At 42.9% G+C, this 23910-nt stretch overlaps 1 protein-coding gene across 1 annotated transcript in view; it reads left to right on the top strand.

Annotated features, from left to right (window-relative positions):
- LOC117262625 (SITS-binding protein) overlaps positions 1-19652 on the top strand; it is a 32341-nt gene extending 12689 nt beyond the window's left edge. Inside the window, exons 4-11 of the mRNA XM_033635670.2 lie at positions 3522-3729; positions 3899-4049; positions 10265-10462; positions 10866-11134; positions 11252-11388; positions 12363-12484; positions 15664-15843; positions 16006-19652. Coding sequence (XP_033491561.1) covers positions 3522-3729; positions 3899-4049; positions 10265-10462; positions 10866-11134; positions 11252-11388; positions 12363-12484; positions 15664-15843; positions 16006-16179 — 1439 coding nt within the window. The 3' untranslated portion in view covers positions 16180-19652. The remainder of the gene's footprint in view (positions 1-3521; positions 3730-3898; positions 4050-10264; positions 10463-10865; positions 11135-11251; positions 11389-12362; positions 12485-15663; positions 15844-16005) is intronic.
- Positions 19653-23910: the final 4258 nt, after the last annotated feature.

The raw sequence follows: 23910 nt of genomic DNA, 5'->3' as shown, positions 1-23910 counted from the left end.
AGGTCCCCGGGCAGCTGCCCTGAAACCTCGACTCTCGACAAGTAAGAGGTGAAACACTTTGACAATGACTCACTTAGCCAGCTGAAGCTTTGTTAAAAGCAAGCTGTCATCTCCTGAATGAGAGCGCTACTGTATATGAAAATCATCCCACACAATTTTCCACAGCCGATGTCCTACCTAATACTTTCCATCAAAGACAACAAGCGAGAGACGGCAGAGAGAGAGGCTCTCCTTTAAATGGACGGTTGACACAACACAACAGCGCGCTGATGTAATTACAGTATGTGATCAGTCTGTGGTTGCTCAGGTCGGCTCTGTTTCCTGCCTTAAATACTGAACTATTACAAATGATCTTACGAAACAATATCCTTGTTTCAGAGAGCATTTCTTCATGTGAAATGACTACAAATCTAGCATTGAAGTTCTCCGAAAACGTCAGTACTGAATTGATTTAACAGTCTGCTAACTTCACCAGCTGAGACTGACGTAAATGAAAAGGACCGAGAAAAAGAAAATACTTTTTTATGACATCACAGTATTTGAATGAAGGATCATCTTGTCTGATCTATTTTTACATCTCTACTTGTGATATTTGCACAGAACACCGCGTCTCACACTTGAAACAATAAAGCTGACTGATGCTAGGAATGGAGCAGAGAAAGTCTCTTTAGTGTTTCATTATTTTTTCAATAAGTGGAATTGGAAATTTACTACCATGGCAAGATCCCAGTTTTGTGGCCATCAATTTCTTGAGGTTGGGCACAGAAACTAAGTTTCCATTGTTAAGGAAATGCATGCCTGAACACACACACACACTCACACACACACACGCACACCCACACACACACACACACACACACACACACACACTTGCATGCACACACATAGTTAGCGTTTGAATGCACCTTTTTATAACCCCAGGTCAGGTCTGTAAGTGTGCACAGGTGTCATAAATAACAGTATAAATATGACAGGTAAAAGAGTGCAGCCCATCTGGTCCGCAGCAGCAGGGAGTCAGGCGGCAGCGTTTTCCACCCAGACAGGTCGCTCTTCCAGGGCCTAGATGCCACATTAAAACCTTCCTGACCCATCAGAAGGTGCACGGGGTCACCTCCGCTACCACCTCTAAATGCTCGGTTCAGACTGAGCCAGAGGAAGTGCAGAACCTTTATGGTCCCATAAGTCCTGCTCTGTTTTTCTTAGAAGTCTACATTTTCCTATTAAAGAAAGTGCATGTGAATGTGTGGGAGAATGCACGTGTGTGTGTGTGTATGTGAAGAAGTTGATTTGTGTGTTCGCTCAGCAGCTGTAAAAACTGAGGCATGTGTGTGTCGAATCATTCAAATCTGCCCGATAACCTTCATTCATTTTCACATCGGCCTATCTGCTGCTGTGTAGGTGAGCTGATATGGTCGGTCGCCCGGGCATATAATTTTGCTTTTGAGAGCTAGTGGAAAATATTTCGGGGGAAGCTTGGAGTGTTTAAGGAATTGTTCTAAAAATAGCCCCCTCCCCTCTCTCCATTTCCCCTTTAACTCCTGTGCACCCCACCTTGGCTGTAACTCAAGGCCTCAAACCTGCTTCACTTTCTTTAAATAACACTTATTGATTCCTGCTCCCCCAACACCACCCCCAGAGTCTGTTCTGTCTGAACGAGAGGTTAGAAGTTCATTTTCAATCAGGAGTCCCCCCTCCTTTATACTGAAAATGCATACCAGTACATGCAAACTCCTTTCAGTGGGATTGCATAAACACATCAGACAGGATTTAGTGTATTTATCATTCAAATCTGCGTGTTTAGTCAAAGATGGAATAAAAGGTACAGCTGTTTTGGACGACATTGTCCCGTTTCCTTGAGGCCCTGCAGTGTCATTTCCCATAAAAATTAACTATGACTCAAGAAGTCATGCCTGCAAACCTTAACTCCACTTTCCACCCAGTGTGCACTTTGGTGAAACACACTGTTTGCAGCCTTCTGTATCTGCACATCATTCAACGAGGCTGCTTGGTGTCTGGTGTACGCTGGTCGCCTCTGTTTCCACTGCCTGCGTTCCACTTCCATCCTTCCATAAAGCTATAACATTTTCACCACTGCCCCACTTTCTGCTCCCTTGTATGTGGACATTAATGACGTGTGCAGTTTCATGGCACCTGTGTTTTATTAAAAAAAAACAAAAAACATTTTAGCTATTTCATCCCATGTGGTTAAAATATACAATAGTGTTTGTCGCAAAAATCCATATTTATCCACCATTATGAATCCACACAAGCAGTTGAGAGGTGACTTTATACCTTGTGAGGGGCAGCTGAGGAGTTACCAGTATCTCTTTGACATTATCCATTGCAAACACGTGAGAATTACCCTGTGCTCGAAGGCTCTTCGCGAGGCTTTATGCCGCACTTGAACACTGATCTCTGAAACAATTAATCTGATTATGGACCGGTACGTGAGTATCCTGCCTGCTCCTGGTCCCTGCCTGCATGAGAACAGTAAGCCCATTGAAACTAGAGAGGGTGGCCGGAGTGAGCCAAGCTCTCAGCCTGGGTTCTCAGACTGTCTGCCTGCTTTGGAAACAGGTCTCACACCCTAATCTGTTCATTGATCACCTCCCAAATCCCAAATCCCAGTTTGGCTGCTTTGAATGAATTGTGCAAAAACTGGAGGTCACAGTCTGGGTTGGAGGGTCTGATCAATACTGGCTGGGTTGCGCTGACCTGAGATGGAACAGACACACAGCACAGTAAAGCGGAGCAGTGAGGAGAGGAAGGTAGTTAAAGTTGGGAGGGAGAAGGTGGGAGTCAGGACGGGTGAGAAGTGGTGAGGATAGGGGGGTAGGAGTAACCTGAGAGGGACGAGGCATTCCTTGCAGGGCAGCTACATCTGCGGACACAATTATCTGCCTCGCATAATTATATCATTTCACACGGCCTCTAAAAGGCGTCATATACATACAGTAGGAGGAAAAACAAGATTTTCAGAAGGCTAAAGTTGGCTGATTTAATCGCAGCTCCGCTTCCTCCGAGCTGCTTTTGTCACCAAGTTTGAATAAGAGATGTGATCTGGATTAAAACTGACTTTATCTTCAATGTGACTTTGGATATATATCCGAGGCTCCTCTCATTGGTGTGCAGTGTAACCTACCTACTCAGAAGTTGCCAGCAGCCCCGGTGTAAACTCATCTAACCACATACTGCTATATCTCATTCTAGGGAGTGTTTTTCTCACATCTGAGTGGAGCAATATCAGCTGACACAGCCCACACTCTACCTCCCACAACACTCCATCCGTCACACTCATCCTGGTCTCAGTATCACTCGCGCACTATGTCATATAAGAGGAATCCGCAGTGGACGTCTCATACTTACACTCCTTTTTATTGCTTTACGTCAAGGCCCGCCTTCTATCTGTTTGAAGCGAGACGTTATATCATGTGTTTATCTGATTCTCTGTGGATTTCTGACAAGCGTGGTGTAATGAACTAACATCCTGTGCCCTCTCCTGTCTGCTTTCCACCCTGCAGGTGTGGCAGTGCTTGTATCTCCTGATATTCCCCTGCAGCTTGGGGTGGACAGCAGGCAGCAATTCTGCCTGCAGTCGCTGCCCAGTATGGAGCGTCTCCCTCTGCAGTACACCGTGTGTGTGGCCCACAACGTGAGAGCTGCTCACCAGGAAGCAGTGCAGCAACTCTCCCAGCACAGCAGGGAGCTGCCCAACATGAACACACTGTGGTTAGTTCAGTTAAGATTCAGATTAGTGGTGACTTCCTCGCCTGAGGGGGCTTCTGTTTTGTCAACAGTGGTGCATGTGTGAGCACTGACTGAAACTTTGTGGGTATTTAGGGGGTCATAAACTAAAAATCCATCCAGGTTGTGTATGATCCCTCTGTGTGTGCTGTAGGCTGCCATTCTGGAAGCTGCTCGCCAACATGGATTCAGGGCCGAAGGTGGAGAGGGAGCTGAGGACCTTCTCTAATCGTCTGAGGAGACACCAGCTAGGGGAGGGAGTCATCAGCCTCAATGAACATTCCACCACCCTCCTCTCCGAAATGGTATGTTCCCCTCACCATGCTATCTCTGTACCACCAGCCTCAAATTCTCACTTACTTGGTTGAGTTAAACCTCAGGAAGGCAGAACCAAAGATAACACAATGTGTAATGTTCATCATGAATTTTAACAGTCTCTACAGAATCAAAGGGCAGAAATCTGAAGACAAAATAAAAACATCACATATTTTTGAATGAATCAAAATAACAGTCGCTCTCCCTACAAAAATAGCCTGTTGGTTTAATTTTACCTTTTTAGGTCATGCCTCATTTCAATAGTGTGTTTCAACGGAAAATACATTAATCAAAAAGTAAGGTGAAATTTCACTGGGGCCTTTTCCCACTTTTTTGAGACCAAATATTTCTCTTTCACAATCAGATTCAATATTTATCTGGCACTTGAGCTCACTCAAATAAAAACTACAACTCTCAAATGATCATTTTAGTTGCTCCCTCCATGTTATGTTCAATTTGGGAAGAAAACTACCTCACACAAAGCACGAAGTTTCTTTGTGTTATTGTGTGACTTCAGTGTTTCAAAGGGTAAGCTCGGATTTACTGAGGTCACACAAACAATCTGACTGATCGTGGCAGTGGTAGACCAGCAGCTTGTGTGTTCAGCCAGGTAAAACTGTTGTTTATGTCAATGGAGTCTGGCTTTGAAGAGAGCATATGTAAGGGTGCTTTACACCTGCCCTGTTTGGTTCAGTTTAATTGAACTCAAGTTTGTTTGCCCCCTAAGTGCGGTTCTTTGGGCAGGTGTGAACACAGCAATCGCAGTCAGGTGTGGACCAAAACAACCAGACCGAGACCTTCTTGAAGAGGTGGTCTTGGTTCGGTTACAAACGAACACTGGTGCGGTTTGTTTGTAGTGAGAACGTGTTCCGACCTCGATCCAAACCAAGTGCAGTCGCATTACACATTGTTTGGTTTAAATAAACAGGAGCATGTTCCAGGATTATTAATGCGTGCCTCCTCCTGTACTGCCTTAAAGGGAAATTTCAGTTTATTTCAACCCGTCTCCTATCGTCCTAAATTTGTTTCAAGTGACTAGTGACATAAAAATAATAGTTAGCATGTTAGCCGTTAGCCCAGATACAGCCGTAGCGTCAGACCTGTTAAAACGTAAGTGAACGGGCATACTTCAAGTGCAAAGTTAGTCCACTAAACAAGCTTTTTTCCACAAAGACCGCCTCATATCGTTAGGATAAATGTCAGAGAACATATAGAAAACGACATGTAAACATGTTGTCTTACCTTACCGGTGTGGTGCCATGTTTGTTTACCATCTAGCTTTGCTTTCCAAAGCGCGGCCGAAATATATCTCGCGAGCTCTAGATAAAGCCCAGCTGGATACTACTCCAGGTGGAGGTGTCTCGTCCTCGGTCACATCCAGACCTTAAAAATAAGGCTGCAACCGGTCCCATTCCTTGCAACAGAGGCATTCCTCTTCTGTGGGCACTGGGGCACAGCATTCACAGGTACACCACCAATCTCCAGAGCCACGCAGCCTTGCAGCAGCCATTCCTCCTCTCTCGTCCTCTACCTGTTGCGCCTCTCTCTCTCTCCTCCTCCGTTCTTCAATTTCACAAAGCTCTTCGTCAGTGTATTCTGGCTCAAATAAATAAGGGCGGCCATCAAACTCTGCAAAATCAAATTCCTCCTCCACAAAGTCGAAGTCTGGCAAAAAGTCAGCCATTATTCTATAAATCTTTCATAAAATAAATGAATGAACTTTTCAGGCTACTGTCCGGTTCTGCCTTCCAGCTGTCGCTGCTTGTTCTCGCAAAATATTTCGGCCGCGCTTTGGAAAGCAGAGCTAGATGGTAAACAAACATGGCATCACACCGGTAAGGTAAGACAACACGTTTACATGTCATTTTCTATATGTTCTCTGACATTTATCCTAACAATATGAGGCGGTCTTTGTGGAAAAAAAGCTTGTTTAGTGGACTAACTTTGCACTTGAAGTATGCCCGTTCACTTGCGTTTTAACAGGTCTGACGCTACTATGCGCCCCGGCTGTATCTAGGCTAACGGCTAACATGCTAACTATTATTTTTATGTCACTAGTCACTTGAAACAAATTTAGGATGATAGGAGACAGGTTGAAATAAACCGAAATTTCCCTTTAATATGCACATTCAGCATACCCAATGCATTAAAACATTGTTTTCTAGTTGGAGCCGCGCCTCGTTTTCAGTCTGTGTGATTTGCCTAAAATGAACAATGACAGCAATATAGTACACAATGACCAGCACTAAAATCAACCTGCGTAGTTGTCCCTCCATTGTGATATTAGAAAGTGTCGCATTTATCTTGCAAGTGTACTCTTCTTCAACGTCTTGTTCACTTCCTGGATTTTTCCCACATGGGAGTTATGACCAATCAAGAGCAGCTTTCTCACACAAGGCATTTTATCTGGTCCGCTTGTAAATGCTGCCGTGAGAACACGAACCAACTCTGGGCAATTATGCAACTTTGTGACAAAATTAGTCCCTGATTTGGACCAAAGCAAGACAACTCTAGGTCTGAAAGCACCCTAAGTTTCACTTGTAGTTCAGTTCCCCAATTGAAAGAGCTGTCTCTATGGCAAGACTTCGACTATACTTAAGACTTTGATTTTACTGCATTGATGTTGTGAGTGTTTGTAATCAGATGTTTTTAGTTTTTCTGTTGTTACATGTGGTCACCTATGACTTCAGTTCATCAAGAATTTTTTGTTTATCTGAGGCATGCAAGAAAAACAACATTTTCTTAGAGATTTTAACGCAACAGTGGGTGAGTAATTGAAATAGGCAACAAATGGTCTTTGGGGGAGATGAAGTATTCCTTTAAATTTGTACCAGCAGAGATACTTTACAGTAGCCTACTACTATGCTTATCTCTATTGGTACAAGTGGTCATTTCTTCATCCTCTCTTTATTTGGCTGTTTCTTACACCATGTAGCTGTAGACTCCCATAATCCTCCTCTTCAACCATCTGGGCTGTGAGGCTGGTGAGGGTTCATCGGTCACAGGCTCAGAACTGGTCAAGGACAGAGATGAAAGAGTTTTCTTAAGTGGATCTCCAGAAAGCTGGAGACGGGCGGGAAGCGAAGGAGGGAGGACAGGTTCACAGAAATGTCACAACGTAGAAAAAAAATGTTGAAAAATTTGTTTCCCTGAGTGCAGACCACACTACCTGCAGGCCACATTTTTAAGTTCTGTCTTTAAGCTTGTAAATGTGATATATCAGGCTCACCTAATATGTTTCAGGTATTCTAAACTTCATGATTCATTGGTCCATACAGTATCTGGTGTGTGATACAAAAGGGCAGGTGATGTTTATCATCATCAGTTCACATTTATCCAGTTACTTTCCTTGAAGGTTGTAGGGAACTGCCTGGAAACAAGAGACCACCAGGACCACTCTTGAGTGGATCTAAGTCAATACCCTGTGATATTCCATTACAAAACAAATATAGCTGAGAGAAGACAAACAGAGGCTCCCCTAACTGATCTCAGGTTGCTCCGAGTGTGGTAACCGTGGGACGGCGAAGAATTGGGTGTGTTGGGATTAGAAGGGATGTGAGCCAAGACTAACTTGAGTAGGTGATCCTGACACCAGCTCGATGTTGCGATCTGACCTGGACCGTGTGGCAACAGAAGAGGAGGCAGAGGAGTTTCACACAATCTGTCCATCAGAGAGGTCGAGTTTATTATATATACACACACAATGCTTACAGTAGGCTCCCATTCCTGGATCAGAACGTGTGAAAGGATGAAAAAGGGGGGAAGAAATGGGAGGAATAACACGTCAGTTGATGGGTGTCATGTGGTGAACAAGAGTTTCTCTTTACCACAATCTCATGTCCTCTGTGTCTATCAAGACACTTAATTCAAATGACTATCATCACTTTTATCTGCATACTGTCTTCACCATGACACACCCCGAGAAAGCTGCGTCCCTCCACATACACAACAAAGCACACGTCACACACTCACAGGTTACCCACAAGGCATAAATGCCATAAAGAATCCGCCAAGTGTATAGACCTGCATTATGGAACTTTAAGTTATTTGTGAGGTATAAGGATCTGAAGAAGTGTGACGGGCCACAATAATGTCTGTAAAGAAAAATGAAAAACTAGTCTTTTCTTTCACTCTACATATTGACAAGTGTCCATAAATGATCAGTCACACGCGACCTTTCCCTTCCAGTTTCCTATTATCTTGGAATTGCAGGCTTTGGAACACTGGAGTTATTCAAGTGGACCTATTATGCTCATTTTCAGGTTCACATCTGTATTTTGGGTTTCTATCAGCACGTTTACATGCTTCAGTGTTCAAAACCCATTTTTATTTTTCTCATAGTGCCTGTGCTGGAGCACCTGTATTCACCCTCTGTCCTGTCTCTTTAAGCCCCCCTCCCAAAAAAAAGAAAAAAAAAAAGCCAAATGGTCTGCTGTGATTGGTCAGTGTTTCCAGGTCTTCGGCATCTGCGTTCTTGGTGTCTCTGTACCATCATTGCAGCCAGGGGAATGACTGTAACAGAGTATAGTTTGTTGGACTAAGAGTCTCATCCTACTCTCCAGTGTGCTATGTGTGAGCTCAGTCCTGCGTGTTCTTTAATGAAGCAATAGGAGAAGATATACGGTCTCAGTTAATGTAGTTTATTAAGCAGTAAAGGAATAAAATTACAGAGCTCTGGGTCTCAACTTCACGTCCCTGACGAACAACAAAGGTGTGTCAGTTCACGAAGTCTGACCTCCTGTCCTTTCCCTGACCCAGTATATTTGAGCGTAACAGAGTGTCATTGTGCACGCAAGGCGTTGTCCTCTTCTCATTGGCAGTTCCACTTCCTCCTTCACCACACCACGCCCCTGCCTCGTGTTAATCTGACTCCTTCCCGCTGGCGGTGGGGGCGTGGTTCCTGTTTTGAAAGACAAGAGAACAACACAACTCCCTACACGTGCTGTACCTTACTATCTGTATATCACTTTCTATTCTTTTTACCATATATGAAACTAATTATCTAAGCATTGCGGTATGTGCTCCTCAGACTTCATGTCTCTTCCTCTCCTGTACTTCTCCACTTCTGCAAAGCAAACACATTCAGATCAGCTGAAATCATCTCAGTATTCTCATTGTTCACACATCTAAAACTTATATAGTGAAACACAACTTATAGTAAAACACATAAAATCATTCTATTCCCAACAAGTTACACTTTTTTATAGTAAAAATCAGCAATATAACCTTTTTAACCCCAAACTTCCCAACCACCGGACATATTTCAGCAACATTGGCAACCAAGATTATGTTTCCCTGAGGTTAGCATGTAGCTCTATGTAGCAATTTAGGCTATGTAATGTAAACACTTGCAGCTGGAGCAGATGACCATATTAAGAAATCCTTCATGAGCCAAAGTAGAAAACAATAGTTGGAAACAGAGTAGTCAGGATGGTCTGAAGCCTGATGGTTTTGCTCATAGGGATTACTTTTATATACTTTTACCTCATTATTTGAAATGTTGGCCATGTTTAAAATGAACATCCATCATTATAACATATATATGACAGAAATAAAGAAAAGCATCGGCCCCCTGTAATACATTTGCAATGTTTCTAAACCTATTCCTTTGACACTAAATATGCAGCTTTTCACAAAACAAGACCAGATGCTTTTCTATGTTTTAGTCCTCTTTAGTTTTGAGTATTTTGACAATTATGTGTAGTTTAAATTCAGGAAAGAAGCAGAACAAAACGAAAAAACATTCTAAAAAATTACATAAGATGTGCTAATCTACTCTTTCTTCTCACAGCCGGTTCACCTCCTGGTCAATCTTTGTATTCTTAAAAGGTTTCGTTCCACAGTTATGTAACCTGAAATCTGTGTTTGACTTTACCAAGCGAATTCCAAAGGATTATGATATATGTTCAAAGGTTCTGGCAGAGGTTGTATTGTCACAGATACCAGTTTGCAAAGCAATGTGTCCACATGGAGAGATCAGTGTGTCTGTACCTAACATAAAGCAATTTTTTGTACCGGTTTATGAACATTAAAATTGTTCAATTAGTGCATTGAATTGTATTATAGTTATTTTGATGCAATATGGCCAGTTGCTGATTCAGCTACTGTTAAATGATGTTGGTACAGACTGCCTCTCGCAATGCAAAGTGCTGATGTTTCAGGTCTGTTCATGCAGTTATGGCAGCGTATCTCTGTGTCTCTGTAGGACCATGACTACCTCAACAGCAGGAAAAGGGGGATGTCCAAGAGACTGACCAGGGACCTCCCACTTGTCAAGCTTCTTAACATTTCCATCACCTTGTCCCCTTTCCTGGGCGTGGACACCACGCAGTTCCACACCTCCCTCGTGGATGGCACTGAGGCCTACTGGCTCAGTCTCCCCTCAGCCCCTCAGGGACAGCTGGTGAGACCTGAGCAGAGCACACTCAAAAGCACTTAAGTGATTTTATTCTGGTTGTTGTTGTGGTGCTGGTGGTGGTAAGGAGGGGGAACTCCGCTTCCTCTACCTTGTGATTGGTCCATTCACAGAAAACATATTCCATGTCTAAAACATTGAACTTTCCTCAACTTACGAGAACACTCTTTATGAAAAGAAACCAGACGCAGAACTTTTTCCAAAGTGAGCACTTTCCATCTGCCCCGCAGCCTGTCTCCATTCACTAGTTGCAGTCTGATAAAAAGCAGAGCAGTGTGAACATGGCCTAATCCAGAAAATCTATTACTGCAACAGCAGAAGCACTGAGGTTCATAATTAATTACCAAAATAGAAGCTCTGTAAAATGAACTCTGTACTTTCTATCCTTCAGATCCCTGTGATGAGTCAGTGGCGAGGAAAGTTCTGCGTTAAGCTGAACATTACCAACCCAGGAGCGGTGAGCTGGTTCCTGGACAGGGTGGGATCCCTGCAGGCCCATTTGGGGATGGAGTACGTCATGCTGGAGGGGGGCGAAGGGAATCTGTTTGAGGAGCAAGCCCTGCGGCCACCGCAGGCTCTCAGTGGAGACAAGTACATCAGCCTGCTGGCCGACCTGGCCACAAGGATAGGAGACTCCACCATTGTGACAGCAGGGACACGGTAACAGCCCTCTCGCGTTTTGCAGTTTGCCATTTTTACCCAATACCGACTGACAGTATTTATAGGTACAGAGTCCTTGTTCTGCTTCCGCTTACTATGATAGTGTATGTGTCTTAGGTCGAACCACAAACCTCTGTTTGTGAAGATGACCCCCTTGCAGTCCGACTGGAGCCCAATGGGCCTGAAGGGCATCATTCCCTCCCTGCTGCACCACACTCTGCTGGGATACAACTTCCTCATTCCTGATGCAGTAGGTAATACCACAGCCTATGGGTCATCTTTCTCATCTCTAATACGACAGTCCAGTTCTTAATATTTCATGAAAAAAGTGCATAATTCTTCTCATATGTCTCATCCATCCCTGTCACCTGTTGACAATCGGCAGATAAATCCATATTTCCGAAGTCTTTAGATCCAGTTTCTGCCAGTCAATTTCATAAAGATTTTTGAAACATGTTTGATATTTGTGACTGTCATCAACGACTGATTACATCACGTGTGTCAATAAACAGACTTACCTTAAGTTCACTCACCTCAAATGCTCTCTGTCGGCTATACCGTTTGCATTGTCTAAACTTCTCAATCCAGGCTCTCGCACAATAAGCCTTTGCCCTCCTTTTAAGGCCATTTCAGCACAAATTGTTCTGCATATAATCAGTTCAAACTGCTGGTTGCCGTCCCAGTTTGTCTTTAGTATGTGACAAGTGCTGTTTTGCAGGATTTTCGGGGTCGTCTTTTGCCAAATCCCAAGTCGTTAATGACCAGTTGTTCAGCGTGTTGTGTTTACTCAGCCGTAAGGTTTATGCTGCTTAATGAGCGCAAAGACTAAAAAATCTGGACAAGTTGTTGGAAACAATCTTTACAAGTGGTTTGTCCAGCATTACCAGGTTTCAGCAAGTTGTAAGGTAGCCCCAGACTTTGGTATGTGAGGACGCCCTCAGCACACCTGGTAGAGTGGGTGCCCCATGTACTGTACAAAGGCTATGTCCTTGCCTCAGCAGCCGCTGGCTTGACTCCAACTCTGGACCTTTGCTGCGTGTCTTCCCTGGTCTCTCTCCCCGCTTCATGCTGGACTCTCCTTTCTAATAAAGGCAAAAATGCCTCACATGCATGTTTTTTGAATAAGTCAATTTCAAAAGCCAGAGAATGAATACAGTATCAGTTCTTAACTGTTCAACTAATGTGTCTTAATTTCTGCCTCTGCCCATCCCTCTCTCTTCACCTACAGGTGGCTCTCTGTCTGGAGACCTGGTCACAGATGAGGAGTTGTTCATCCGTTGGCTGGAGATCACAGCCTTTCTCCCTGTTATCAGCTTCCATACGCCACCCTGGGTCTGTGGAGAGGACCGGGTATGCAACTAGAATTATGATTATGATTATGGAAAAAACTACAATGAAAAACACATTACAAAGCAGTCAGAGCACTTCATGTAGCCGCCCTCTAACCCAGCAACTCTTTCCTCTTGACCGCACTTTGGCCAACCCTGCAGCTCCAGGCTGAGGAGCTGTCATTACATCTGCCTTATCCACATTAAAAATGATTACATCAGCAAAAAGAAAAGAGGTGTTCACATTCTTTTCTGGACTAAAAACAAGATTTTCATTTGTGAAGGTTTACAGTGAGAGAGATCAAGTGAAGTGATGTGTGAATGCTGCCAATTAGATGTTCTTAAATGGAGAGGGAGATTATCCTTCCTTCTTGCGGAGTGGCTAAGGTTGCTTATGAAAAGAGGCGAGAGAGGGAGAATTTATTGACCCAGCAGCCTCTCCTTAGTTTTGAGGGTCAATGCTGAGAAGTTCCCACCGGTGTGTTTTGCAGAGGAGTGTGAAGGCTGCTGAGACCTGGACTATCAGAACTCAAACGTGACAGCATGAGAGCCAGGACTAAAACCCTGACCCTCTCCGCTGGAAATCAGGAATGTTCACCGTGCATGGCAGGAAAACAAAGCCTGCAATCTCAGAGAGTCTGGTGACAGATATTGATAGTTTTTACGGCTCAGGTTCCCCAACAGAAAAGCACTTGATGCTTGTCAAGAGGGTTAGGGCTATTTTACCCCCCTCCCCTCCACTGCCCTTCCTTTCTTTCCTCAGTAGGGGCGACTGCCTGGCCCCTTCCCGACATCACCTGTGGTTAAGAGTCCATCTGTTCCGAATTACAATCCCTCCTCTAGATTTATGGCTCACTCTCACTCTCAAGAGCCACTTCGGCAGGAATGATAATGAATTTAAGGACAAGTCTTGGAAAAATACTTTATTGTGGCAATTAAGATTTCCATGAGTAATTGACAAGTGTGACAGAGTGGGAGTGATCAACGGCTTTTCTTTTTTCCACGAGGAGAGGACTGAAGCAGCAAAATATATTAGTTATGACTTGCGTTGCGTGACAAAGATAAAAATAGGCCTTTTGGACAGCTAGACATTTGACAGCAGCAATGTTTTCCATTTGGGTCTCTTGCGTGGCCCTCAACTTATAAACTCGGATGAAGTGAGACTGAGAAGAAATTTTAGAGACTAGACTGCTGCGTTACACGTGATAAATGAGTCTTTTTTTTAATGGGTGTTTTACTGTAGTTTTAATGTGGCGCACCTTTATTTCCAGAATGTGTGATACTTCAGTCACAGACAGGTCACGGCAGCGACCACATTGGAATCAAATAGCAATAAAGCCACAAACCCACACACATGCCTGGCTTCTCAATTAGAGAAAGATCCACTCAAACCCAGGCTGTGACTTCAAGCTCATTCCTACAAATGCTCTCAAACCAAGCTCATAAAAAGACATTTTTTATAGATGCGGTCACGTTTTTGTTTTTGTCATGGGACACTGAAGAGGATGTGACCCTTCCAGGAATGCTTGACAGAGGGAGACAAGAGGACGACTTGGAGTGTTAAATCACTAAGTCAACAATGAGCTGCTCTTAAGTTCTGACTGCATGTCTGGGTGCAGAGATGGCACAAATGGCTTTTGCAGAGCTCGTTGTCAATATTTTTCTTGTCCTGAAATCCTTCAGTCAGATGATTTAGTTAAGGAAATGGCTTTTTTTGTTTCATTTTTTTCATTTACTTTAGATTTCTTGAAAATATATTTAGGTCATAGGGGTGGTCAGATGGGGCCACTGAAAATTTGGGTGGCACGACAAAACCAAAAGCCATAACTGCATTTCAGGAATATAAGTATAAAGGCTAGTTGAAAACTATGTCACTATGGCCAGTCAAAGTGCTGCATTCTGAAATACTTTCTTATTTTACAGATATTACATTTTATTAATTATCTGATGTCCATAGACTTATACCAGTGCCGTTACCATTTTGAGTCCCACAACAATCCTGTTTAAGTATGTTTTGTATCTCTACATGTTAGGCGATTAATTCTTCTTCAACTAGGCAAGGTGTCCTTTTCCTTAAAAAGACAAATATACAGTTTTAATATGAAGCAGCACTTTCATAGTAAGAAACAAAAGGGAACCTGCCTTATCAAGTTTAGGAAAGACTCGCTGATACCCATAGAACCCATTTTCATTCAGATATCTTGAGGTGAGAGCTTAAGGGACCCTTTCGAAAAATGGCCATGCCAGTTGCTCCCTTGCCAAAATTTTGCCTAATCTTCAACCATTATTTAGCCCTCTTCCAAACAAGCTATGCTGATGGGATTGGTACCAATGGATGCCTTAAGACCCATTTCCACCAAACTCTTTTGGTATAGAACCAAAAGTAACCCTTCAGACATGGTAAATAGACAACTTGGGTTTCCACCGCAAACAGTACTCTTAAATGTGGGCGGGGTTGTTGTCACTCACTGCTCCGTCCAGCACTCACTGTATTTCCTCCTTTATCAATCTGCACCTTGTTTATCATCCGCAGAACAAGGTTATACGCCAACATTTTCAGAACAAGGTAGGACAGGGTGCAGTGAGAGTCTCTCTCCATGGGATATTTAGAAAGAGCGGTTTGTGCATTTAGTCCTTCTCAGGCAATTTCAGGGGTTTAGTGTTGCTGGAGCCCACAGGAACAATGCTCTGCGGCACGTTTTTTTCTCAGAGCGAGGATTGGGATATATGCTGTTCACATAATCCGGTCAAAATGAATATTCTTGAACTCTTGAAGATCCACTCATTACTAAAAGTGTATGTCATCCGAGAGAGACAATAAAAAGTACAGTAATGGTCAAAGTTGGCACAGTGAAATTTAAGGTCTGTTGATGGATTCACGTCAACTCATACATTGAGTAAGACAACAAGTAAATGTTCCACCTTAAAAGTCATCATTGTCATCCATCCATCCATCCAAGTTGTCATCCACAACTTTTCACAGTGGAAACAGAAAAAATGTGACCAAACTGAACTGAATGTGTACCATACTGCTCTGTGGAAACGGGGCTTAAGCTTGTCTAGTTTTACAGCATACCACTACCTTTGCACCATTACCCTAACCCTAGCTTTAAAAAATGAGCACCCTATAGCCTCTTAATGTCAGTAGAGAATTGGTTATTTTTACTATAATCTGTACCCCTCTCCATTTGTGACTTACAGGTGCTAAACCTAACACGGGCCTACATAGCAAAGCACCAGAGGGATGTGATCCCACTGATAGAGAAGTATGCAGAGGAGTGGCAGATGACAGGAAACCCCATCTACCGGCCGATGTGGTGGCTCAGTCCCAGCGACCCCATGACTTTCACCATCGATGACCAGTTCCTCATCGGAGACGAGGTGACTTAATGATGTTCTGATGGGAAGGGATTGAGTTCCAATATACTTGGCATACAGTAGCGTATGAGTCACCCCCCTGCTGTAACCTGATGTCACCCTAATTAAGTGTACAATCTCCCTGACATCTGATTTCACTTTTACCAAACTGATGTGTGTTGCCAGGTCCTGGTGGCACCAGTGGTGGAGAGGGGGGCAGTGCAGAGGGATATTTACTTACCTGATGGGGGCTTCCAGTGGCAGGACAGCCAGAACGCTCAGGTGTTCGACGGGGGGACGTTCCTACAGGACTATCCTGTGCCCTTGGAGGAGGTGGCTGTTTTCTTACGGAGAAGCTGAGTCACATGACCGATCCGTCGAGTCATCTGACTTATCCTGTTACTGTTTTGAATCAAATAATTATTATTATTATTATTTTTTTAATTACTCGTGCTGTTCTCAACTTGCACTTTTCCACTACAGACCATTGACCCTGTCTCAAGGCTTGAGACGATATGTAGAAAGATTTTTTTTATACTTGCACTTTACAGTACAAAATGATTTTTTTTTCTCTTTGTGACAGTTTTTTTCTTCCTTTTTTAAAATGTTAATCGGTTTTACCTCTTGGCTGATTTGTTTCCGGACTGTTTTGATTTGTTCTGCCTTTTTTTTTTCTCTTTTTTTTTGTATGTAAGTCCTGGAGAAATCTGTGCGTTTACATACTGCATTTCTACAGTCTTTAAATTTTTAGTCGCTGCTGGCTCTCTTGATAAGGAGGAACAAAGCAAGCCCATTGTTTTGCTTGAATCTCTCAAGAAGACCAAATGAAGATATCGAAGGACGAAGGAAAAAAACAGGCTTATTGGGAGGAAATTAGCTCACAGAAAGCTTCGTACTGAGACCGACGCACCATGGTACCATATGTCTTGCTCACTCATCGGAGAGGCTTTTACTTGAACTTTTCAGGCCGACGGGCTGATATTTTATGAATGTACCTCAAGTTATGGTTTTTGACTGCTTTACAGAGTCATCAGACACAACAGCCTATCACCCCTTATACTTAGCACTTATTCTTAGAGTAGTTTCACTTAATTTATCAACATACCACTCCGTTGGACATGTCTGAATGTCCCTTAGTACTGTAGGCCAGATGAACTTGAGGCCAAGCCACTGTAATTGTAACTCTGGCTATATTTGAATTTAGATTAGATGTAACCTTCTTACTAACCTGCTGTAGTAAGGGCTTTTAGAAGGGCTGCTCATTTTTTATTAAGTCTGTCTGATGTTGTGTTGATATTCTCTTTCATGAGTGTCTGAGGAAAGCCTTGTTGACGACACCACATAGGTTGAAATTACGTTTTTAACAGATAGTTTGACATGCTGGGAAATACTCTTATTCTCTTTATTGCAGGGAGTTAGATTAGAAGGTCGATACTGCTGTCACGCCTGTAGGGTAAATAATAACCTACTGCAGGCAGACTGCATGTGCTGGCTCCAAATAGAGTGCTGCAGGAATGAATTCTAAAACCTGGAAATGAGTTAGTATTTTTGCAACCATGGTTCCCTCGTCTTGAAGTCAACAGTTTTTTTTGGTTAGGTGCCTGAAATAAGATCTGTGGTTAAAACAAGCTTCAGAGACTTTCACGTTTTGTTCGCCGATATAAAATACATCAATATATTCCCCACTTGGTAATTTCTAAGCTTTTAGATATCTTAAAAAAGCCGATCGCTAAAAAGTGGCTAAATGAGACTTTAGAACGCCATCACGCCGAAAACGCCTTTACAGCCACGCTGTGGTGGCAACATTAAGTCATCTGGCTGTAATGTGGTTTGTTTATAGCCTAACGTTAGCTTTTTACTTCTAGCAATTGCATTTTGCTTAAAAAATCATGAAAGTGGTGTTAGTTTGTGAAGACTCTTGTGCTGAATGTAACATAAGTATCATAAAATTTGTTTGCAGCAGAGCTTATTTTCAGCAATAATTCAAAATCCAGTAGAAAAATCCCACAGGCTTTTTTGTCGAGGGAACCAGGACGAAGCTAACTTCCATGTCAACCTTAAAAAAAAACAAAAAACTCATCCCTGCACCACTCTATGGGGTTGTGTTTACCGTGTTCACGAGAGGAGTTCGTATGAACACCAGAAATTTTCTAGAAGCTCTGAATTTACGAGTTGTAATGTGATTGCTGATGTTTTCAGAGATGGGGGAGGCCATGGAAGTTCATTTTTTGGTGGGTGGTTAGTTTAGGTTTAGGTTTAGGTTAATATATTGGGATTTTAGAAGTTATTCTTGGTAATTTTATACTTTGCATGAGGAAAATGTTGATATTCCCAACAGCCTCCTCTTTGTCCTCTATTGTTATGCCTCTGCATTACGTTACCCGTTCGCTAGCGTACTAAATTGTTAGCCTGGTTGGCTTCTAGATGCTGTTGCCTTGCAGCAGTGGCTTCACGACTTAAACCACTTGAACGCCAATCATATTGTTTACAGAACTTCCCCTGAGGTAACCACAAGCTTGCACTTTCCATTTAAAGGCAGCAATAGGACTGGAAACGTGGGGAAATAGCTCGCCTGGTCCACGGCTAACGAAATCTGACTACCAGCACCTCTAAAGCTCACTAATAAACAGTTTATATCTTGTTTATTTAATCCATTCAAAAGCCAAAATGTAAAAATGATGAATTATGGTTTATGAGAGGTTATGTGCTGGACTATTTCTTGAACAGAAGCAGCGACTTCCTCCAGTTTCCAGTTTTCATGCTAAGCTAACGGTCTCCTGGCTGGAGATGTCCTATTTATGATACAGATACAAGAGTGGTATCAAACCTTCTCATTTACGTCTCAGCAAGAAAGCAAATAAGTGCATTTCCCAAAATGTCAAACTTCCTCTAATAAGACGGCAAGGGGGAAAGAGCTCTTTAGACCCCAAAATACATAAATAGGATGCTCTCATAGGTCAGACATCTTTTTATTGCAACCATCTTGGATTGATTTTTAAAAAGTCACAGAGATGCAGTGGCCATTTGACATAAACCCTGATGAGTATCTCATTCTTTGGACTGTCATTGTAATCACATCCATTTCCATCGCTTGCTTTAGCTCAGTAGGATTACTTATGTCAGATCATTTTGTATTTGGTTTCAACCCTGACTAAATGCTTTCAGCAAATGATATGTGAATGAGATAACTGATTCTCTTCATGGAGAAATGTAATCACCTTTGCCCCATGATGCATTGCTCTATGTACAGTTTATTAGTTAGTTGTCTTTATTGATTTGTTCTTCACGAGACGATCTTAACTGGCCGGCAGTGATGATACAGACTCTGAAACCTTAGTGAATGCTTTACCACTAAATTGATTGTGTCACTTTGATCCAACACGTTTACTGTATCAACTCCAACACTCAGGTCTACTGAAGCTTATCAAATCACCAAATGTCTTAGTGCAACGCAGTATGTTGTGAACACATCAACGTCTTAATCTCTCCCAGAGCTGAATGTACAATGGACAAACTGTGATTTCCCAACCGAGCCCTTCGTGCGGGGAGCTTTTCTGGTTCCCCGTTCTAATACTTTTATGGAATGCTGTGGTATGTTCACGTATAAGTTGCAGGAAAAGCTTTGATGTGTTATTCCTTCCCTCTACAGACTGAGCGAATCATGTGCCTTAATATGCCACTCTTAAATCTGGACGACACGAGTGTCTGGATTATTGCAGTATCAGCAATGTACATATTACGATGACTGTGCCATTACAAGTGTTTTTCTCTTCTGTAAATCAGAGAACTTAGAATGACAAAGTTGCAATAAAGTTTACATTTTTCTTACTTCACTTTTAGTGCACACTTATTTCAAGACATCTCCATTTTATGTATTAGCAGTGACAATGCTAAGGGAACAGTTGGATGAGAAAGTGGAGAAGCTTTTCTTCTCAGAAAGATATGTGCTGTGTCTCAATTCAGATATTTCACTTAGTACACTTCCATGTTGTACACTATGTAGCCTACACTGTGTACTTACTTGGATAGTGCGTGAACTTTGACGGGGTCGTGTTGTCTCAAATTGATTTCTGCCCTTGTGAACTTACCAGATATGACAATGGCAGCATCTGACCACTTCTTCATCTTCCTCTTGTTTCCCCACCAAAATATCTGCTGGCTTGGTGGTGAAGATTCTCAGTCATCCAGGTCATGGCAATCCTAAATGCTATATCATAGGCAAGCTTGAGTCTCTCGAAGACGTTTCCCCTCTGATCCAAGAGGCTTCTTCAGATCTAGGCTTGTTTGCTTGTTCACCGCAGCAACTGCAACCCATGGATGTATACAGAGAACTGGATACAGCGTTGGAAGCACGACCCAACTTCTGTGTATAAAATTAACTGGACCATCAGCACTGCTTTCACATCCCTGCGCCCCATAAGGCAAGTGCGCTAGAGACTTCCACCGAATTAGCAAACTACTTCCAGTTTTGCACTGCGTTGACTTGAATGGGGATAAAATGATTTCATCATCATGTGGCTCTTCTAGACTTCCAAATGTTATAAGACTGAATGGATCAAATCCTAAGAGTAAAATGAATCATTTTCTGGGGGTTGTGATGTGCAAAAAAAATGTATACACTGATTTTCAGACTTCTTTTTCACTTCTAAGTCTATGGAAAAAAGGTCGTTTTGGGCCCAATGGCACCACGTGATGGACTCAGGTGTTGTAATAACACGGTTTGGTTACTACAAAAATTGGCTTCAAAGTCTGCCGCAACCTCTGTGGCTTACTCTGCAGTTATTTATAAAAGTTTGATAGTCCCTCCCCCTAGGCCATGTAGCCAAGATGGTGATGATCTTTCGATGCTCAACTTTTTGACTGTTGTGAGTACAGAAGATCGCAAATTAAGACACAGCATTGGACTTCATCCAGTCAAAAACTACGCCTCTATGTGTTTGACCATCCGTGACTAGGTTCCTTACCTGCCACCAAAGGATTGTGAGATGGTGGGCTCCAACAACCAGTGACCCCAAATAGAAACATGCAAGTATGGGAAATGAATAAATGTAACCGGTGGATTCTAGTGTTGTCTGCGTTGTGTTAATATAAAGACGCCCGGACTGTGGATATCTTTGGAGGCGATCTCCGTTTACTGCTGACAGCAAGAGGTGAAAACAAAACCCTCCGTCAATTACAACCACACAAACTCGAGCCCCTGCACAAATGAAGTGACACAGGAATATGTTAGCATAAAATGAATTACAAAAGCAATGCCGCTTACTTCTCCCATGGAGTACCACAGCAAAAGGGGAGAGGTAAGGTGGGAGACAACCCTTTCTAGGTGGGGTACCCTGAAAGGTGAACATAGGGGTACGGAAACTGAGTATCAGATGTTCCACATATTGAGTATGGAGGCCTAAGCGTGTCAGGTAATAACAACTGAAACAAATTTTGTGGAATTATAACACTTAATATTACAAATGTACATTTGACTTAGTTACATGTATTACTGCTGTATAATTGACCCTGTTACATAAATGATGATCGTCTTGTAAATTAACTGGTTTCACTTGAGGAATTTGTTGCGTCTGTGTCCATGCAAGCTTGCACATGTGCATGCTCCTGTGCGAGTGTGTGTGTGTGTGTGTGTGTGTGAGTGTGTGCAAGGCTCTTATTATTAACACCCCTCGCTCTTCCGTCTCCTCATGTCAGAAAGTCTATGTCTATATATCCGTGAACATGCTGACGACTACCATCTCCACTAATTCCACTTAAACCTAATAAAAGTTATTTTTAGGTTTCGGTGAGCACGTGGTGAGAGAGATTTTCAGGGGAATCACATTCAGCTCAACGTAAGCTTCTCTTCCTTTCCTTCCTCTCCTGCTGCCCCTTGGCTGAGCTCCACCTTGGGGCCCCAGGCCCTGCTCCTTTAGGGAAGTTAGACAGGTGCAGCCGGACGCAGACATGCACCGTCCCCTCCACACCAGCCTCCCAGCTCGTCCTCTCCATTTACACCCTCGTCTTAATCACTTAGATTCATATGGCACTTTCTGGGCGCAGTTCTCGGCCAGATAAAATTCATAAGACATACTAGTGTGGCTCCATGGTTTGTGAGGTGATGAAGTTACAGTGTTAGAGGCTCGGGTGGGGGGGGGACTCTGCTTCAGAGGACAGCAGAGGTTAGGGAGCGAGAGTCAGGTAACTTTGTGAGCAAAACCTTACGTGACCCTCATTATTCTATCCTTTTTTTTAGCTTGCTATATTCAGACTTGAACATAAATATAATTTTGCTTTAATCTGTGTGCAATTTTTGTCATCTGTTTGGTATTGATCCTTTATCCTACACTCTTTCTGTGAGGTCCACTTAAATGTGAAATCATGCCACAATAACACAATCCCTTCCAGAAATCTTGCAGTCAAAGACATCCACCCTTAAACTAACATTTAGCAGCAGGACACAGTGGTCCAATTATTTTTTCCTCATTCCCTGAATCAACATGTAACATTCAACCCAATTAGTTTGGGGCATAACTGAGCCTTACATAAGTTGTCCGGCACAGTGCAGGAAAAACAAATTGTCCTGCCAAAACCCGAATCAAGAATGACACGAATGATCAACATACAGTAGCTGCAATGAGAACAATGTAATTCTCCACTGTTAACAGCTACCAGTGATAACCACCGGACAAAATGGGAACATCCCAGCTCCTGCGTTCGCTTATAAAACAGGAGAGGCAACGTTGGCTCCCCTCTTTTCTTTGAGGGTGTTGTGGAGCAAGTGGCGCATGAATTAAACCGGTGACAAGCAGAGGCCGCAGATCTCTCTCAAAGTCTACTTTTAGAAAGTGCAAGTGAAGGTTTTAGGTTTCAGTGTCTGCTCTTCGGTGAATGGGTTTTCCAGCTTGCCAATTAGGTGTACAATTTAAAGGCTTGTTGTCCATAAGCCAGACGGTGTAAGTCTTAATGCTGTATGGATTTGTCAAAGTTTGCCTGCACGTCTTCTGCAGGCAAACTACTGCCTTTTTCCTTTGTTTAAATACTCATAAAAAAGAATCCTTATTGCACACAAAAAGCAAAAACACACTTCATAATTTTAATGTGACATAAAAAAAAACCCCAAAGAAATATAAAGTGCTGGCTTTAACTGTGATCATTTCTCTTCAAGTAGCCAGTTTCCCATGAGTAGCTGAGAAGTAAGCAGACCTCGGGAATGTAGTCTTGAAATGTTAGCCTGCTATCGGAAGCTCGAGGCAGGGTGACATCGGGGTGGGTATACTATTGTGGAGGGGTGTGTGTGTGACAGAGAGAGAGAGAGAGGCTAGTGGTAGACAGGAGCCAGAGTGACACTGTCACATGTAATCACTTCCTGCCCACGCCCTCCTTAAAAATCTGTCACCTCGTGATGCCCTTAATCGTCTTCCGTGTAATTCAGATTAATAACTGAATATGCCCCGAGCAGCCCCAGTGCGGAGGGACTTATTAATACCCTCGGAGACGGAACTGGCTCTTGGGTGCCGTCCACTTGAGCCCAACCACCTGGCCAGATGGCATGCCACAGCTTCCCCTTGATTAAGTAAACACTGAGCTAAGGAAGGAAAGATCTCATTTTCACACCAGACCAGTTTCAGGAGGTTTACAAATTGTCAGCTGAGAAAAACTGATGAACATGCACATGACTATAAGCCAACCCTGTGAGGCAGATAGGGGTTGTGCATCCAAAATAAATAAGGTCTAAACCATCATCATGGTGCAAAGTGCATGTCGTCTGTGCATGAGAGGCCATTTCAGATTTCTCACCAAAAGCCACGTTGGTTTTCAGGGGAGGAGATGGTTAGAGCTGGTTAAAGAACACGGGTCATAATACCATAATCCTCAAAGCATAATCGTAGTTATGATGATATGTTACGTAACTTTTGCACTTCTTAAGCAGAAAAGCCTAACCAGGGACAGGGGTCACATATTAGCCTTAGCTCAGGGGTAGGCAACCAGTGGCTCTGGGGCCACATGCGGCTCTTTAGCCCCTCTCCAGTGGCTCTCTGTGGCTTTGACACATGAAAATGATTTATTTTGTTTTTCAACATTTTCATCTACAATTGTAAAAAGATGTAG

This window comes from Epinephelus lanceolatus, chromosome 5, assembly GCF_041903045.1.
Source record: "Epinephelus lanceolatus isolate andai-2023 chromosome 5, ASM4190304v1, whole genome shotgun sequence".
NCBI classification, from domain to species: Eukaryota; Metazoa; Chordata; class Actinopteri; order Perciformes; family Serranidae; genus Epinephelus; species Epinephelus lanceolatus.
This window is presented reverse-complemented; position numbering and strand designations above follow the sequence as displayed.